Below are 20,811 nucleotides of genomic sequence, written 5' to 3' on the forward strand. Positions count from 1 at the left end.
CTTCCCGTTAATCAAAAACCTCCAAATTTCAAACACGTTTCGTATATTTTTATTCGAATTTCATTCCGAGAGGATATGGCACAATGTAACCACTTAATGCAGTTCATCTTACAGTGTCATAGGTAGCCAGTGATAAGAACACTCAGATTCATTGTCCAGAACAGATAATCGATCAAGAATGCATCAAAGCAAAAAATATTACCATTGTTACTGTACAGGGAGTTTCATAGTGGGGGGAGGGGAGGGAGAATAAACGAGGGATTGTCGAGGGGAAACATTCAGAGAATAGCTATTAATCGTGTATGTACATTTCAAATATACTGCATCTGAATTACATATAATGTAATATCATATAGATATATACAATGCAAACAATAAATTTATTTTTCCTATTACAAGAGAAGCCACAAGCCACAGTGAGTGAGTACACAGTGAGCACCTACATATACAAGCAAATGAAAAATTAACACCTGAATGTACATTTAACACTTGCAGCAGGCTACTGATTGCTTTTTTTTAAAGTTGGTTTCCATTTTAAATACACGTTTTCTGACCCATGAAGTTCAGACCAGGTCATAGAACTCAAACCCTCAGCACATTAGTTTTTTTTTTTTTTACAGAACACATTTTTCCCGTGATGTTAAAATTGCAAAAAGTTGTAAAGTGTGTCTAGCAAGAGAGCAGGTGAACCACCTTTTTCTCAAGGTAAGTGTGAAGCCTTATAAATTTACAGGTGAAATCAAAATGAAACCCTTGCCTCGGAGCTTTCGGCCACACTGAAACTAGTTTTAGCTTTTGTCCCCATCCTCGGTTTCCCTTCTTGGGGATTGCTCTTTTTTTTTTTTTTCCTCTTTCTGGCTGCACAAGTCATTCTTCAAATCCCCTGGAACGTTTTTCCATTGTGTAAAAGTTTGGATTCAGTCACTCAGTTCCCAAGGCAAGAATCCATTTCTTCAAATGACGCACTCCAGAAATGCACATATTTATACCTTCTACCTTTGCAGTTATATAATCTTAGAAACACAGTTTATAATATTCACATCTTTATAGATTTTTTATTAATCATTTTTTAACCCCAAAAAACCAAAAACCCTGGCTGTACACTGGTCAAATTCTAATTTGTAATACTACATTTGTACTTTGTACAATGATAAAAGGTTCAGATTTACAAAATGTGATAGAAAATGTATGTATATCATGTCTCTTCCATGGAATTCTGTGTCTCAGTGAGTCTTTGGAAGCTTTTTGCTGTTGAAAGAGAAAGAAGTGATGACAAAGAAATAGGTAATCACTCTGCCTGAATCTGTCCTGATGTGCGTTATGATATTTTATCCAGTCTGACGAGTTCATGCTGAGGATGCCAGTTAGAAAAAAAATAAACCACCACACAGCAAGGTGCATGCACACACACACAGACACACACGAATGAATGATGACCCCTGATCTCAACGTAAAGACACACACATAGGTTTTGCATGTAAAAGTACAATGCCTTTGAAGACAATTTAGAATACATACATAAAGGATTGGCAGTCCACTAAAAAAGCCCACTGTGCCTGCAAACTGATTTAGCTGTGGACATTTCTACATCATTTCAATTCTTTAGCTCGTTCAGTCGAAACAGGGGACTCCTGTTAACCTAAAACTTATAGTGATGGTAGCCCAGAGCTGGCAAAATAATATCAATAAATAAATAAAATCAGGAAGGCTGACAAACACGCTCTTTAACGTGCATCACACAGCAGCACGATCCACAACTTTCAGGCCAGACACTCTGAAGAAGCAACAGGGATTTTAGGATAAAAGAGCAATTTGTTTATGTCATTCTGGATAAGGCACTTCAAATTGCTCTGTACAATCCGGCGATATAAACTTTCAGTCTCTGAATAAAATCTCACAGCATGCACAAGCTGCTGCGTCTTCGTATCTGCTTGGTTGCACAAGACTGTTGAGATTATTCTCAGCAACGGCCCCAAGAGTGAAGCCAGAGAAACCTCAAATTTAAAGTTGTCTCTGATAAACGTTGCGTGTCACATGTACTCCTTAAAAAAGGAATGTAGCCCTTTGACATAAGCCGTATGGACAGGAGCCCAGCTAGCTCTGACGGCACAACACGATATGATGACTATTACAATATAGAGAGAGACTATGTTTATTTTGGTCATGGACATCAAGGTATGTATAAATGCATTTGAAATCACTGATAAAATGCTAAAATGCTTGAAAACAGTGAGAAACTATGAATTGCGTTTGCACGGCATGAGAATGAGATGAAATAAAAGCATAGGAGCGACAGTAAACGGTGCCGTGTCACTCTGTTTACATACAGTGGCAGGTTTGGGACCGGGACACTAAAATTCTTGCAGGAAAACCTTTGGCTGACCTGCTGAGAATGGCTGGGACTTCTCCAAACATGGTCCACCTGCGGTGTGATCCTCTAGCTTTGGATTTTGTCACTGAACAGACCCTACTGTCTCCGCCCTTTCTATGTCTCACTCTCGTAACCACGATTATCTGCTGTTTCACATGTACAACGAACACCTTGGAGCCATCAGCTTGCTTTCTCCGTTATATGGACGACAGCTGTACTCTTTCACTGTCACTATGTGTTGCACTTTCTCTCTGTCATAAGGGTACATTCCTCACCTAACCCCCACCCACTTTGACCATTTCCAGTCAAGCCCTAATACAAGAACGTCTTTTAGTTCTCAAGTGTTTGACAACGTGGCAACAAGACCAGGATGAGTGAAATGGCTTAATGGCCCTAATGTTCAAAGTACACACGTTTATTTTGTTGGATGCATTTTGCCCTTTTCCCGCTCCGGGAGGTGATAAACTGCCATCGCCTTCCATCAAACACCTACACAGCTGCTCAAGCTGAGACCCCTAGACCACCACTTGAGCTGTGAGCCACTTAGTCTCCTGCTGGTATCACTCAAATGACAGCTTAGCAAAGATTAGTTATTCTGGAAGGGTCTTTACTCACTTCTAAGATGTGTGACAGATGTCAGACAGACATGGCTCCACTTATCATCGAAAAGGATGGCTGCTCTGATGGACGTCTGAGTTCCTGCTGGAGGTGTTTAGATAAATATGGAACAGTTGGGTTTTTTTCCCTTCTGTTGCTCAAACCTCAAAAGCAAAATTCTGAGGTGGTTTAATTTTTTTCTGTTTTACACTACTTTGCATTTCTACTGAGAACTTTAAAAGAATGACAAAACATTTTGTGCCAATATTAAAAGATAAATACATATGAACGCACCACTAAGACACAATGACCTATATCAGAGCATTATAGTTCAGGTGTCTTGGTGAAAAAGAAGATTTAGAAGATGCAGAACAAGTGGAAAGATGCTGTGGGAGCCCTTGATGCCATCTTTCATGGATGCTGAAAGAAATGTGAGGCTTTTCTGGGCAAGGCAGGCAATCACTTCATTGCGAATAGAGGCAGTCAGCGGGTGTTCTGTCTACGATGCAGAGTCCAGCAAAACCACTGGATCCCAGACCTGCTGAGCAGCTGCGGGAACAGTTTTGACTGTATGACACCTAAACAGTGCCATCAAGTCAATCTAACTTATGAGGGTTGCTTCAAGGAACATGGGGTGTAACATATTTCCAGATTATCTAGGCAAATTGGCCACTAGATTGTCAAATGGCTGCGAGAATGTGAAAATTGATGATTCTTTGATGAAAGGCAAATTTTAATTTGAACTGAATATCATTATTTCTAACCTTCTAATGTCTCTGAAAGTCATTTGAATAAAAATATCCATAAAAGACTGTAACTCCAAACTTTCACTACTCTCCTCTGCACTGTAATTTTGTGCTTTGACCTTCTTGTTTAATCTCTTCCCCCTATCCCCACCCGATCGTGGCAGAATACATACTGCTGCTCGAAGTCTCAATATATATATGGACTGATTTGAAATGAACAGAGCATACATCAGTGGTGTAGTAGCTGGAAATAAGGTGATACATTGAGAAAAATGAAAGATACAATGAAATAATATATGAAAATGACTATATAAATATACATTTATATGTACATTACATTCATGGCCTTAAAAGAGTAAGAGACTATAACAGGATCAGGGTTGAGTGGAGCACTAAGTGGGGCATGGGCTTGTAGCAAGCTGAGCGTATAATGGGCAATCTTTAATCTCAAATGTAGGTGTTCCACATCGTCCCATAATCTGATCAGCCTCATGGTGAGTTTTCATTATAGGATTTGTCCCAGATTTCTCTTTAAGGAGACAGCCTTGAGTAGCTATTTGGTGCAGGCGTAATTCTTTGCAAAAAAAAGCCCACCTACCAGCCAATGTGGCAACATCCTCGTGGCAATTTCTCCTGCGTATTAATCAGATCAACTGGTGAGCGCACATTAGTATAAACGAGGATCTCGAGGCTTAAGTGATGGATGACGTGTATGAGCACACAGAACATGTTGTGCTGGAAAAATATATTTTTCTCCATTTTTCATTTCATTAACACAAGTGTACGTGTGTGTGTGTGTGTATATGAGTGTGTGTGTTTATAATAATTGAACAGTAGTAAAATAAAAAAAGTCACAAAACACAAAAGGTGTAAATAGCCCTTTTTTTTAAAACAGAAAAATCACAAGTCTATGACTTGTGATCAGAAGTAAACTCCACTCATGGAGTGCACAGACAAACTCCGCATGTATACAGCCACACACAAGCGTACCCCACACACACACCTAGGTCTTCGCAATCGCAATCATCATCAGTACAGTACAGAGCACGCTGTGACATCAATCCACTAATCAGCATGATCAGATGACGTCTCCCACTCAAAGTGCCTTCCCACAGACGGTAAGAAAAAACAGCTCTGAGCTCCAACCACCTGTTTCACTCACTGAGAAGGAAGTTTCATTTCAGTGGTGAATATCTTGACAGCAAAAACACATTTCTTCATAGCTGTCATGAGCGACAAAAGAGCGACTGAGCAAGCTATGCCACATTTTAAATTTATTTTTTATAGCTACTGCAGTTGGGTCTGTTTGTTTGCCTTTCAGCTACAGCCATTTAGTTATCCCTTCTAATGGTATATGACAGACTACTCTTTGAGACTACTCTTTGGCTGTGTGCAGTGACTTCCTCACACTGACAGCAAGACAAAAAGCACTGCCCCGAGATAAAAACAAACAAACAACAACAACAAAAAAAGGTAGTATCATACATAGACCCTCAGAAAACATCATGTTGTTCTTTACATCCAGTCCGATCCATTTTCTACCTCTTATCTGGATCCAGGACCGAGTGGCAGTCAACTCAAAATTGTGCAGATCTTGCTCGCCTTGGTGATTACCTTGAACCTTTCTGGGGGTCTGCAGGGCATTCCCAACCAGCTCAAGTGATTTCTTTCAATTTGAAGAAGCAAGCGCTCTACTCTAAGATCCTCCTCCTCGTTGCTGTTTGCATTTACATGTGCAGATTAAATGACAGAGCACGTTAATCAGCCATTTCCCCCTTGTTTCCATTATTTGTGCTACACTAAGCTACAGCAACTGTCTCCTGGTCCCATTTTCATCTCAACAAACATGAGCGCTAATAGTCTTCCCATCCATCACTGATGTGAACGAGCATATTTACATCCTCAATGGGGATCCATCCTCAATTAGCAGAATAATGGATTTATCTGACTGGTTCAAATTAAGTTTTGCTGTTGAGTATTTTCAATCTTTATCAGCTGCTTCAGTGGATTTTAATTGTTGTTTTTTTTTAATGTACAAATTTTGTGAGTGATTGGAGGTGTCATGATGATGATCACAGAAAGAAGGCAGGCAGAGGGCCACACGTGTGCACACAAATGCAGAGCCAGCACGCACCTACTTCTGCACTCACACACATAATTACATAGTGATATTTACAGTTATCTACAGGTATCTTTTCTGAACTTCAAACTTCTGATGTTTGTAAATTCAGTCAGCCCTATTTTCCCATTTTGAAGATTTCTTGTGTTTTCTTACAGCAGAGATATTCCTCTGCTCTTTACCTTTGTTCATTTTTCATTGGATCAGTCTCACTTCCTCTTCCCTGCTTTACACCCCCTTTTCTTTTTTAGGCATTCAGTAACCCTTTTTTAACCTTTCTTATCTACACTGTTTCTGCAAACATATCTCAATGCAACTGGCTTCAGTTGAATTTGTGTAAAGTGCTACAACCGGTTATTGAGAGAATTTGGAAAACTAATGGCTGAATGATGGCAAAGGTACTCTTGCAGTCTTTATGATGCTTACAAACCTCTTTCATAGGCACAGATACACATGTTCATGGATGACACACACAAACACACAATCATAGACACACGACTCATCCATCTGTGGTTCCTGCCAAGCGATCTGTGTTTATCTGGCTGACCTAATATTCTTATATTGGCAGAGAAGAAGATGTTTGAATGTCTTTTTAAATGTGACATTGCACAGGGCGTAGCAGGCCGGATTAATGGTGCTGTTGATATAGCATAGCCAGTAACCAATAGTCCATACTGTGTTGGGGATACAGCTAGAGCAAAACGTGTTAATAAGCACCATCACGTTGTAAGGAGTCCAAGTGGCAACAAACGCTACCAGGATGGCCATTATGGTGCGGGTAACTTTTTTCTCCCGTGACGGTGCTGCTTTCTTCTTCTTGTTTGGAGGTTGCTTAGTCATCTTCACAATCTTCCGAGCCACATGGTTCTGCCGCTCTGAGGTTGGGACAATCTCAACAGTGGCATTAGATGGTGTGTAGCAGTCACCTTTGGGCGATTTAGTCTTGATCTTAATGCATGTCAGCTTGGAGCCCCCTGCTTTGGCTCGCTGACGTGTGATTGGCTGGTTTGTCTCAAGACTGGAGTTGGCTGTGGATGGTGCTGGTTCCTCATCCTTCTGATTGGAAGCAGCCACACTGCCAGATGTTGAGTCATTGGAGCTTTCCTTTTCCTCTCCAGGAGTACAGTTCTCCCTTGCTGCATCATCACCTTCAGTTTCTCCCTCAGCAGTGGTTGAGGACGGCCCTTTGCCATTCTGGAGTTTTCCGTCATGCTGGTTTGCCCCATCAGCAGCATTCTGGCTTTGCGAATGCCCCGCATCTTCCCCTGGTACATTGTTGTTGTTAGATTTTGGAGTGTTGTTTCTCCTCTGGCCTGGTGAGATAGATTCAGGGATTGCTCCGGATGGCTTCCGGTTGTCCTTCTTCACACGGCTCTTGCTTGCTCTTGAGATCTGCCAGTAGAGCTGAATCATGATGATGACAGGTAGGTAAAAGGCGGCAATGGCTGTGCCAAAAGTAACGGCAGCATTGGAAAAGAACTGGATATAGCACTCCTTCTCAGGCACTGTCCGCCCACCCACAATGAACTGCCAGAAGAGAATAGCAGGCGCCCATAGGATGAAAGACAGGACCCAGGCAGCCGCAATCATCATTCCTGCCATTTTGGTGGTCCTTTTGACAGGGTAGGTGAGGGGCTTGGTGACACAGAAGTATCTATCAAAGCTTATGATGAGAAGATTCATGACAGATGCATTGCTGACAACATAGTCCAATGCTAACCACAAGTCACACACCACTGGCCCCAGGGGCCAGTAGCCAATCACTATGTAGACTGTGTACAAGTTCATCGAGCACAGTCCAATAATGAGATCAGCACATGCAAGGCTGAATAAAAAGTAGTTGTTGACAGTTTGTAAGTTCCTATTAACTTTGATGGAAAGCATGACTAGGATATTTCCAATAACTGTAACCAAACTGAGGGAACCAGCCACCAACACGATGAACACCACCTCCACAGTCTTGTAGGCGCTTTCGCTCTCTTCCACAACTTCTGTGTCATTGCCTTCAGAGGCATTCCAATATGTGAAATTGAATGCATCCATGGCATTTGGTCTTTTGTTGCCACCTCCTACTCAGATGGAACCTACAAGAGAACAAAAGAGAGAAGATTTGTAATAAGGTGCAAAGGATGACAGTGATAGCTTCAGCATTTTAGTTAGCTAGCTAAAGACTATTTTAGATGCATATACATTGTATGCACTTTATTTTTTTCTTTTCAACTGTGAAAGCTGAGAAACCCACAGTAACTTATTTTTAACTTAACTTAGCAAGCCAAGTATTTTCTCACATATAGTCAAGGTATCTAATCCAAAATACATTAATATGTGCTGATTGGCACTAAATTAAAATTAAAACAGCAAATGACAGCAGCACTTATCAGCACACAATATACTTTCAGAATGCTACAAAAGATGCGATGCCATCTTCCAACCTGTAATGGTACAAGTAGAGCAGATGATAATCGAGATTCATTACAAAAATGTGAAAATATGTTTCTCTAAACCATCAGTATGGGCAATATGACCCTTTCTGTTTCAAACTAGCTTTTAGCCCTCCTAAAAGCAATTCATCAGATAACAGTGGCAATTTTGGCCACACACTAATTAGCTTGATAATTGGAAGCACAGGTATCAGGCACTTATATTTTTCATAATCACTGCATGAATAACATCTACCCATTAGACACCTGCCTCATTATGGAGAAAAAACCCCCAAAAGGTCCCTGAGAGGCAAAAACCTAATGCACATCAGTGACTGCTGAATAATAAGATATGTAAAAATAAATCGAGGTAGGATATGAAATGAGGATATCATGATGACAGATCACCCTGTGCCAGACTGGCGACCTGTCCAGGACGCACCCTGCCTCTCCCCCCTGTGATAGCTCAAAACACGCTCCAGCTCCACCATGTCTTTAGTCAATTAGCGGAAAGAAGAAGATGGCTGGATGGACAGATGGATGACGACATGGTCATGGTAATAGAAATGTTCACATATAGGACTGTTTGTTTAATAAGCAAATCCTTTTTAATGCACATATAAACAAAGGATAAATAACTTTCATAAATTATTCCTTTTAAACCAATGTCTAGTACAACATAATTTTACTTCAGTCAAGAGTCAAACTCACTCTGAAACCCCCTGATCTCAGTGCCTGCTAGCTTCAGTGCATATCTCAACACATCTTTGAACATCCTAGTGGTAAAATAGAACATGCTGAGCCCACATAGAGTTTAGCTCATCTTTGCTGCTGCTTCTGCAAGCTGCTTTGCAACCCCCTTACAATACAATTTCTCACTTAATGTCATGTCTGTTGTCACTGATACTTGTTCCATTTTATCTTTGAGATCTTTGTGTATGTGTATGTCAGGGGGAGGGGAGGCCTCAGGACAAAGCCATACCTCTAAATCTTAATTGCTGCAGATGATTGATAGCCATTTTTATGCCACTGTTGTGGTCCCAACTGGACTGAATTTGGTTAAACATGCAACAACATACCTGTAATGTTTTCTTTGCTATTTTTTAAAACCATGTACATATAAAAATGTATTTATTTATTAATCCCCAGTGATTAAAGCTTACTAGGTGTTAACACTTGATGGATACACTTTCAAACTAATACCGTAAAACCTAATGACTAGTTTGGGGCTTGAATTATTGTCCTTTCATGTCTTCTTCATGTGTTTCTAAACCCATATATTAGCTAATGATGTTTTATTTAAAATTACTATTCCTTTAAACCAAGGCAGGGTTGCTGCATACATTCTTAAAAAGAGCAAGGAACTGTGTGATTATACACTACACACATCATGTTACCAAGAGTTCAATGAAAACTTTAAAAGGAATTATTGACAATTTGAGCTAGCATTTTAACTTCAAAGACATTTTCCAACTTGCATTTAAAAATTCTTTTCATACAGCACTATAAACTTCTTTGGATTCCCAAGTCACCCACTAGTTCTCCCTTTTAATCTTAAACACTCATCGGTGTTGTAGACCTTGCTTTGATTTTAAAAGCACTGCTCAGTTCTGCGCATACTGTGCTAGAGTCTTTTGAAATTATGAGTGATGTGTCTTAAGGTGCGTCAAAATTCTTTGAGTCATTTCAGTTGCTTTTTTGCAGGTTTTATGGCACTTGGTGACCTGTTTAGTGTTTTTACGCAAACACCTTAACGTACTCAAACTTTGTTCAGCCTCTGAACTGAAGGTTCAGGTATTAGTGGTACTCTTTTGCTGTGATTTAAAAACCAACCTTAATGTTACCCAATACGTTTCTTGACATTGCAGTAAATATAAATCAAAGCATATTTGACTGAAAACTGCTAGATAAATCACCAACACATACCCCTGTCCATACAACACCTTGAATTTAATTACACAAGACAGAAAATCAAATTGTTTGTTCTTCGGGGATAAATGCCAAATCTGAAAAGTGTAGACAAACTGGAAAATCTGTCTCACTCATTTGTTTAAGAACACACACCTACAATCCTCTATCATATAAAGTAGTGTAGCTCTCTTCCAAATTTCCTTTCATTCAGCTTTCTTCAGTCTACATTTAAGCAGTCTTTACATCCAAGTTTTTTGCTTGAATACAGTTTAATGTAACAAAAGGTTAGTGACCAATCCGATCATTTCTCTGTGACGCTTCTCCAGCTTGAAAGCTGTCTTGTTCAAGACTTTGCCATTTTGGTCTAAGGTCTTTAACCGTTGAGCCCAGTGAGTAACTAGTGAACATTCACTTATCTGCTGTGCCAGAAATCCCTAATCATTGCATTAGGCATGGAGCTAAGCTTGTCTAATCCGCATAAAATGTTCAGTCCACCGATTTACATTCAAAAACACTAACAATACAAATGGGACACACTTGTGACTTGCTTCAGCCAAGTGGATTAGAGAAGTAAAGGGGATCAGTATAGATGGTCATAGCACTGTTGAGACAGTTAACTCCCCTAGCTGCTCTTTGTCCACCTCTAGCTGCCATAAGCTATGTCCCCCACCTGAAATCTCTTCCACAACAGGGCGAAAGCTGGGCCCCTGCTAGAGTCAACTAAAAATGCACAAATCCTTTTTAAGCTCAATGTGGGCAGCCATGGTTTTCCAAAAGCAGACTTAGGGGCCCAGACTTGGTTTAAAAGCATCACTTTATTTAAAGGAAGCCATTAGACACCCCTTCCAAGGAAACCCATTTATTTACTTTAGCTTTACTGTTGTGCTTTTAGCTGAAAACCTCATTAAACATCTTTATCTTAGCTCCTTAAGAAGAATTGAGGAACATTAATAAGCCATTACTGAACAGAAGCAAGATGTTTTTGCTGTAGTGTGACTGGTAGACATACTGGCACTGCAGCCTGCTGAGCAGCAGTTCAATTGTCGTCACCTGGGGAGAGCAGCAGTGGCACTCTTAGCATAGCTATCAATCATGGAGCTTACCTGCAACTCTCAGTACTACAGTAGTCAGGTACCACTGCATCCGACAGAGCCCAATCAGAGCATGAGTGGCACCTCAGACAGATGAATATTCAGATATTTTTCACTTATTCTGTAAAGTTTTTTAAAGGATTAACATAATCAGTCACAGATGATGTAATAAAAAATAAGTTTGTTGTTTGTTGTAATTTGTGCTCTGCAACTCAGAAAATTAAATGTGTGTCAGTGGGTCCAGTAATCCTAAATTTGCTATTTTTGTTTAAATTGTTTTTATTTAAAAAAAGGTGACAAGTCAGTTGCTACCATGGGAAGACATGACTAAATGAGCTTCAGTATTGTTCTGCGTTCAGATGCTGGTATTCCTAGAGCTGGCTCACTAGAGCTGAAAATTGCGTATGCCCTCTGGGAAACAGAGAGGGCCAACCTCTCCCTTTCACGTCTTATGTCCTCACTCTGTCTCTTCTGGGGGACTCCAGGCTAGCCAGATATAACAAAAAAAAAGCCCAAAGTGAAGCCAGAAACACTCGGTGCATTTAACCCTAAGTTAAAGTTTGTGATTTAAAATTAATCAGAAAATAACTAATCACTTACACAATAGTTTTGCCAGAGACAGACAACAAATGTGGCTTTCTGTCCGCATGGTTTCAACCAAAAACATATAAAAGATTGCTTCCAAATGTTCCACCATTGTAGCTGAACTTAAACTGATGCATTTGACTGCTCCTAGCGTCCAGATTTCCAGCCCCCATCTCTGAGCACTGATCCCAAGCAAATCCCAGGGCACTTGCACCCTGCTTTCTGTGATTATATGCAATTTCATTGCAGGCCCTCTCCATGGGAGCGTGCAAGGTTAGGCCTTCGTTTAGTTGCTGTTTGCACAGAAGCATGACTGGAATGTAAAAACCCCGCATTGCTACAGTCCAGCTCATCCACGGGGGTACAGATTTATTTAGCCCTATTGTCAGGGGTTATACCAGTTTACTGAAAAAGACAGTTTTCAAAAAGAAAAATCACTGCTTTTTTTGCTCATCTAAGTTTGAGGATTCTTTATTTTGGGCAAAATGAGCAGACGCCTTAAAAAAAAAGAAACAAAAAACAAAGAGAAGTGTTATAAATACAGCTTTAATAATAGGTAATATGTGAGCAGGTTAAACGGGCTCTTATCTTTTTGGAATCAGATTTTAGGTTAAGCTAAGCAGGTTTAGTTGGGATTAAACATTTTTGTTTTTTTGCCTTTTTGTAAACTAATCTTCAGTTGAGTTGTGATTCAGACAGGGATACTGACCAAGATGGGAGATACACAGAGACACAGAAATGCATACAAATATTTTTTTGGGGAAAAAAAAGTCCAGCAGGAAATGAAAACTGTTCTGATAACCATCAAAACAACACAGCATCCCAGTGTTCTGATGGCTACCAAACGATCCAAATCTTGAGCTGGAGTGTAATTACAAATTTGCATTCATTTCCTCAGGCCCCTTCGACTGTCTCAGGGATATCAGACTGTGAGTTATAGAGCTTGACAGATGCCTGTAGAGATTCAGAGTAAATATTTATACTGTGAATGATCAAAGCTCTTTGCTAATCCATTTTCTGTGATTTATTGGATATTGGATCTCTGTGGTAATCCTGATAGGTAATACCATGGCAAAATCTTCCTGGATGTTGTCATGGAAAGAGACCCAGCAGATTTCTCAACAGGAAGCACCCTGTCAAAACAACTCACTATTTTCAAAAGAACAGTGGTTATACTTAACGGGTGAGTGCAGGCAAACTCTTGAGAAAGTACTCTTTGGCTCCTTTCCAGTGTTATTCTTGAAGTCTCTACCCAGATATCATGACCATGGCTAATGGATGGCATCACCCGTGAAACTGAGAGACAAACTTTCTTCTGACCAACACAAATTCAGTACAATACCTGTATCTGCTTGTCAGACTCAGGCTCTGCCTTAAGCCGTGTCCCCTCTGGAAGTGATTTGCTCATTGTGTATTGCTTTGTCACTGATGGTTGGGTGCTAGTAGCCATTACAGGCTCTAGTCCAGCACTTTCTTTCATGAAAACATCATTGGAAATATACTATTTAAGGCATAAATAGAGTTCTTCAACTCTTAATTGTTTTTGCAATTTTTTTTATTTCCTCTTGAATGATATTCCAAAGCTCTCTGTTGCTGTTGGTTGCCTTTCATTCTGCTCTCTGTCAACATGATCCCACACTCCTTCAATAAAGTTAAGGTCTGGGTTGCGGGAAGGCCAGTTCATGATTGATGGTGTTCCACTGTGTGATTGTGTGTTTTTCTATCCAGGTGTGCTTTTACTGCCGTTGGCAGTGTGTTTGGGATCATTGTCATGCTGAAAATGAAGCCACTGCCAATCAGATGCTTTCCAGATGGTACTGCATGATGGCTCTAAAAGTGACGGTACTTTTCTGCATTCATAATAACATAGATTTAGACAAGAACCCCAACATCACTGGCTGAAATGCAGCCCCAAACTATAACAGATGCTCCACCATGTTTGACAGCTTTTGTCCTCCACTTGTCTGGTTTTCTCAATTATTTTAAGGACACACTACATGTCATTACATACAATGCCAAGATTTGAGAATGCCAAATAGAATTTTATGCCTTTTCATTTGTTAAATTTGGTATTTCACATAGATTCGACTAAAGAAACTAAAAAAAAGTGTTTTTACAACAGGCTACTAGTAATTAAGTAAGTGCTTAAAGATACAGTTGTTTGTAAGATTTTGTAACAATGATTCTTTTTGATATGTGTAGACTTATACCTTTGATACCTTGAGTTAGCTGTCTTTTCTCTGCTTGAATGATTCACAGATCCGTGTTAAGTGGCTTAGATAGAAAAAAGTCCAAAAAGTCCAAAAAGTACAACAAAAACCTTTGAAACACCTTTAAAAAGCCTTGAACTATTATTCAAGGCCATTTTAATAAACTACTGCCTCCTTGGAAGCGAAATACAAATAAAAGTGTGCTGGCTCGAGACTTTTGCACAGTACTATGTTTACTACCCAGTAATGTCAATCAGCGGTGTCCTGCACTGTCATTCAACGTCGCTTTAATCTCTGAAAATGAACAAAGCTGACCTTAGAATGTGCCCATTTGATGTCGCCAGCAGTTTCACCAGTCTCTGCTTGAATATCACTGACTTTCTGTGGACGTCACACTGCTGCTAGACACTTCCTGTGTGACTGAGGCTTCACACTTAGGCTTTGAAAGGAAATACTGGGCATTACAGTATCTCAGAGAGTGGAGAGATAATTGAGCTACATTAGTGGATAACTTGGTGCTTATTTTTATATGGTCCCCAGACATGCAAGCTGTACTCAGCTGTATAAAATTTAAATGATAGAGTTGTGCAGTGCATTAAGACCAAAACGTAACTTGAATAAGGCATTTAGAATAGAATAGAATAGAATAGAATAGCCTTTATTGTCATTGTACAGAGTACAACGAAATTGGAGTGCCACTCCCTTGGTGCAAGTTTCAATAATAAATATAAATATAAAATATAAAAAGTACAAAAAAAACAATCGTAAGTACTCAAACAATAGTATGTACAATATATACAGGATAGCAGCATTAATATAATGACAGTATGAATAGCAGCATAATATAATGACAGTGACGGTATGGAATAGGTTCAATTGTTTTTGTGCTTATTTACTACGGTGATAGCTCTGGGAAAGAAGCTATCCCAGATTGCATTTTCAGCTATGTAAACCTGGCCAGTTACTGTAATATGTTGTAAATGTCAGATTCTTGTTTTTTTTTGTGTAAAGATAGTGTTTACATCTATCAATTACAATCGCAAAAAGCATCAATGAGATCCAGAACTCACCCCCTGCGGTGACAATAGCACATGCACTAAGTCCTGTGTTATAGAGGACTTATGTAAGTGTCTTATGATTACCTCAATACTTGACTGGTACCTCCCATCTTGGGCAGCTCTGACGAACTCTACACTAATGATATTGTTTTCAGAGCATGTGATATGTGAAAATGCATTAGGGTATTTCCCAGTTTCCCTATTCTGGATAAGGTTAATCTCTACAATAAAAGATAAAAGGGGGGATCTTAGAATCCCTCGCCATCTTGATCTTCACAACAGATCATAAGATCCTATTGAAGCTAAACATCACAACTTCCAGGGTCATAGCAGCATGTAGCCTCTTTAACGTGATAAGATTATGATTCACTAATGGGAGTATTAAATCTTTACAAAAAAATGGTAGTGGCTTCTTATTAAAAGTTAGACAATAGCATTCTGCATGAGAGGATGTAATTACTGGGACAACCTCTCTTTTGCAGGTGTGACACAGCCTCTCAAACCCAGACCTCTCTAGCAGTGCTTGTGTTAAGTGGACACGAAGCAAGGGGTACTAATGGAGGGTTAACAAGCAGGAAATGACATCCAAGCAGGTGGAAAAACAAGCTGTAATAATCTGCAAACAGTCAACTACTCACAAATTCCCCGTGGAACCTGTAGGTGGCCATGTGTCACTGTGCACAAAGTGCTGGGAACGAGTTCAGAATGTACACAGGAGAATTTACTTGTCTTTCAATGCACATATTAGGAGAGCAAGAATACAGACATTGGTCACACTCCTCCCTGTCTTCTGTTTTACGGTCGTCCAAGTTTAAATCAAGTGGCTGCAGCACTCCTGTTTGATGTGTCCTGATGAATTGTCCCGAGGCTTGACAGCGAAAGGCTCACAATTATTTTACTGTGACCTTTTGATGTGCACTTCATATAAATTATGTTCATACTGATTCAGTGCAAATTATCTTCAGCACTGCGGGAATGTCATTTTAAGGTGTCCTTTATTCTGCTACCCCGCCCCCCCTGCCTCTTCGGTGAATGCTCAAGAGATCTGTCCATAGATATTCCAGCTACTTTGCTATAGCAGCCTCGACGCCATCTGTGAAAAATGACGTTTGACCTCTGCTGTTGTGTTCGGAATTAACCTGACGCGTTAAAGCCAAAATAAGAAAATCAACACATTTTGAAGCATGTTTTAGGCTTCTCCTGCGTGTATATTAAACCAGCCTCGAAGAACCAAGTGAACTTATTTTGAACAAATACAGGTCAATGGAAAGAGCTTTTACAGTTCTCGCTGCACATGACAGTTTCAAAGCCGTCCTGTCTGGTAAATATCACAAGCCTTCTGGGATTCAAAAACACTGGAGCTCAGCCAGTAATGAACGAACAATGTCCTCAAGCAAGCTAGGAAAGTAAGGGGGGCGAGTCAATTTTCCTCCTGTCATACAAAAGAAACCCTGCAACAGCTACGACTTGATAAACACCGTCACGCTACCTACTCAAACGCTCGCTATCTTGCCTCTCGCTTCACATTAAACATTTTATTTCATACAAATAATTCACCCTCGACTGAAAAACCCCGCACCATGTATACTCTGCTGATTTGGTTTTAATTAGCAGATTTCCATATTTCTAATCATAATTGCTTCTCAAGAGTAGAGCTGTGAGCTTCTACCCCACCTAGTACAATTTCATTAGTCGGATTCTCAGTGGGGAATTTTAGGGACTTATTTTAGTGTAAGTAACATCAGATGTGTTTCCAATGTCAGCGCAAATATCCTCTCTTATCCCCACCTAAAAATACCATCATCATTATCTTTCCTAAAAAATCCAGGGCAGGCAGAAAAACAAAAAACAACAACAACAACAAAAAAAAACAAAAACAGGGCTTGTAAGACATTACCTCTTTTGCTTTTTCCTTTTGGAAATTGTCCCAGGTGTTAGCTAATACATGACAAACATTTTTTTACCCGGCACCAAGGACATTTGCAGCAGCTCTCAAACAAGCTATAATCAACAGACAAACATATTAACCAACATCTGGCAGGCGAGCCATTTCTCTGGTGAGATGCTTCACAACACTGGCAGCCCACAACAGCCTGCGTGTTTGTGTGAGGCTAAAGCCATGGAAGTAATAATGCAATAATGTAAAGAATAATGTACAATGATCACAATAGACATTATTCTTTCCACACTGTGCATGCAGAAATCCTTTGAATTTGAAAAAGTGTATTGAGCTGTATGCTTCTCCCATACAGAATATGCCCACTTTTCATTATCTAATCTGTGCCTCATGTGGGCAAAAATAGCACATCAATGAATGTTCTTGCACAATACACGCACATTCCTTTTACCACGGCTCCTCTCATGCAGACCTGCTGCAGCTGAAGCTATGACTCAGATTCAGATGTGATCCTAAGGAAAAGGCCACTGCTAAGCTTTGCTTAGGTAGGAGCACTGTCATGTATTTTATATGTGGCAATGCTGTTTCTTTTCTCATTGTCGCTATTAGCCAAGAACATCTTCAGAGTTTGGTTTTCCCCATAAGGATGACAGAAGCAACATAGAAAAGCCTGTTTCCATTCTTAGATCGCCTCTGGGACCCCCCAACCCCCGTCACTGATTCTTCATAGAATGCATGATAATGAACCAACCTGCTACTGTCTCCTGGTAATTTCTGGCTCATTACCGAGTTCACATAGAGCACGGACATGGATGCAATAATCATCTCACGCAGGTGAAGCACCGGGCCTTCTTTTCACAGGCATTGTTCAATTAAATCCTGCTCATGGGTGCCAGCATTGAAAAAGCAAATAGTGCCACATTTCCTATTATTGTAATTTTAAGGGTAGGTGTTGCAGACATAATTCAATTTTTATCTACTGAAGAGCTTGAGTTTGCACGACTATGAAGAATAAAAATAAAATATAAGACAGTGTCTGCTGTAAACAAATGGAAAGGTCACCTCCTATTAACTTGCTGCAATGTTGCCTCTGAATAATGAGACCGCGTTACGCAACTAAGCTCTCAGACTTTGTATGGTGAGTACTTCTGATTGTTCCATGGGGGTCAGCGTAGACTGACTTTAGACCTGACATTTTAATTTAGGCCAATGAGCAATTATAGCTAACTCTTTGACTGAAGTAAGCTGAGCTGGAAGAACAGGAACCTGTTAATGTCAGTTTCCAAGTGTCACTCTCAAAAGGTTTGACCGTTTCTCAAAGGGTGTCAAGCACATAAGGTTTTATTGAGCTACTGAGAACAAATTCAAGAGAAGCTGTGTGATATTAAATAGACTCAGGCTGTAGTATTAGAGAAGATGATTTTACAGTTTTTCCCTGTTAAATAGAAAACGTTAACGTGCCTGAGTCAGAAAAATGAAGCCACTGAAGAAGCGAATCAGCATTCAGCATTGTGCAGCCACCATAGTTGGTTGGCTGCACAAAAAACTCTGAACGGGTTGCAGTCCTATGGAGGTGTGTGATCCTATGGCAAAACAGCTCTCTGACTTTACCTCTGTAAACACTTTGCTGCTAGGTTTGTGGGCTCCGTCAGTCATTTAAGTTCATGATGAATAAAAAAAATAAGCCTTTTTTGTAAATTTTGATCATACTGTGTTTCAAAATGGAGAATTATCTCTGGTATGAAAACACACACTTGTTGTCTAACAATTTATGATTGACAAGTGTGTGTAATGAGCATACAGTTTAACAAGTCACTCTGATCCTCACTGTCATATCTGTTTTTCTTTTTCTGCAGCCGACACTGCGAGGCTTCAAATTAGGACTTCAGAAAACAATGGATGATGTCATGATAACTACTGTTCTTAAAATGTTTTTAGACCAGAAAACACAAAAACTTAAAATTCTGTCAAAATAAATTGGACTTCTCTGAGAAGTTAAACATCAATCAAGTATAACAGTCATTCATTTTAATTTGTCATCTTAATCAACCAATAATAATGTGTTTTTTTAATTTTTTTCAGCTTTTTTGTAAAACACTAAATTAGAAAATTCACGAATAACAACAGTAATTATGTTTTCGCCTTGGAAATATCATTTCAATTAAAGAGCTTGTGCATACTCCTTGTGCACACCGTTACAGAAACCAAAAGAAGAACAGAAAAACAAGAAGCAGTCAGAGACGGCAAACCCAGCAAGGCAGCTCACTCTCTGGGCACTATTGTATGTTTAGGGGAATGGTGCTGTATTTTTTATATTTTGTTATTTGCCCTTTTGAAACCCATTTTAATATACTTAATATACGCACATCAGTAAAAAAAATCACATAGTAAAAAAATATGCTTATTCAGGAAACTTGTACATGTATTGAAATTGTTATGTATTTAAACATTTATAATCTGTTACTATATTGCACATGTGCCATAATAAAATAATAGGAGGTTAAAGGTAAAAGTTGATGTGATATTTTAAATCCTTTCACCGATATGTTGACAATACACGGTACACAATGTTCCCACTAAGCTGCGCGCGTGCGCAATTGCACACTGCTGGCAGGTCTCTGTGCACAGAAAATCTGCGTTGCGCACAGAAAAAACAATCGAACCTGAATTGAAATGAAAATGAAAACTTTAACGATTCTGTTTTGCAGTGTTAGTCAGTGAGTGACTGGCTGCTCCTGTATGGGATTAGAACGATGCCACCTTATCCCATAGTCCAGCCAATAATGCGATTCACATTCGTATATACGCAGCTATGACAGCATCCTTATGTGCCGACACCAGTGTTTTAGCTAGCAAAGCCACGTTAATGGCAACATGTACAACCATTGGAGATGTGAGCAGGACAGACGGAACAATTAACCGAAAAAGTGTGAACTTTATACCAGTTTTTAAATTGTGTTGATAGGCCACGTAAAACCAGAGTTGTGATAAAAATATATGCAATGTTTGGTTTTCTTCCTGAATACTATCGTTGTTTATATTTACTGTGGGAAGAAACGGTAAAAACTGCGTTTTATAAGGAAAACTCGAAACAAAAAAACCCCCACCCTTTCCTATTGGTGGAAAAATGTACCATGTCGACCAATCAAAAAATGATATGGTAACATGGCATTTAGTTGTTTAGGAAGGGGGAAGTTTTAGGAGTGACGGCGGTGTTTTGAGATGTGAGAGATTTGCCACGTTTAGCGCAAATCTTGTGTAGTTAGTGTGTAGTGTAGTCAATAGTTTTGTTGTGTGTGTCAGAACAATGAGGCGACTGCTGAATGTTACAGGTGTTACAGCAGTGATACATCTCCTGTTGTCAGGCCTGTCAGGCTGTTGTTCTCCTTCATCTCATAGTGGACAGAAATTATTTTTTGGAGTGGCACAAATGATTTGTGTGGCATCAAATTTGACCTAGAACAGCTGATTGTTCTGTAAATAGTTTGAAATGTTTGTTTAAAAAAACGCCTTGGCTGCATTTTTAGGTAAACAGCTGCAAAAAACTTTGTTGTTTGCATAACTCAGTTACTTTTTTGAAGAAGTAACTATATAATTAATTGCCCAGCATTGGTCATTATATACTGTATTTTGCAGAGTTACAGGACTCTCTCCCAGACCACAGACTCAGACTCATGATACAAGTCAGAGCTTTATATAAAAAAAGAAAAAAAAAGTAAGTTGTGTTTTCAAAATTGGAGTTCTAGTTATTTTTACTTCTAATAGTGTTAACATACTACACAGGTCACGAACATTTTTTTTTTAAA

At 39.5% G+C, this 20,811-nt stretch overlaps 1 protein-coding gene across 3 annotated transcripts in view; it reads right to left on the reverse strand.

The window, feature by feature from the left end:
* Positions 1-56: 56 nt before the first annotated feature.
* Positions 57-20,811, reverse strand: part of chrm2a (cholinergic receptor, muscarinic 2a) — a 91,495-nt gene continuing 70,740 nt past the window's right edge. For all 3 annotated transcript variants that reach the window (XM_082510751.1, XM_082510752.1, XM_082510753.1), the window contains one exon: positions 57-7,917. In XM_082510751.1, coding sequence (XP_082366877.1) covers positions 6,368-7,876 — 1,509 coding nt within the window. In that variant the 5' untranslated portion in view covers positions 7,877-7,917 and the 3' untranslated portion in view covers positions 57-6,367. The remainder of the gene's footprint in view (positions 7,918-20,811) is intronic.

The sequence above is a fragment of the Aulonocara stuartgranti genome (assembly GCF_965226115.1).
Source record: "Aulonocara stuartgranti genome assembly, chromosome: 17".
Taxonomy (NCBI): Eukaryota; Metazoa; Chordata; class Actinopteri; order Cichliformes; family Cichlidae; genus Aulonocara; species Aulonocara stuartgranti.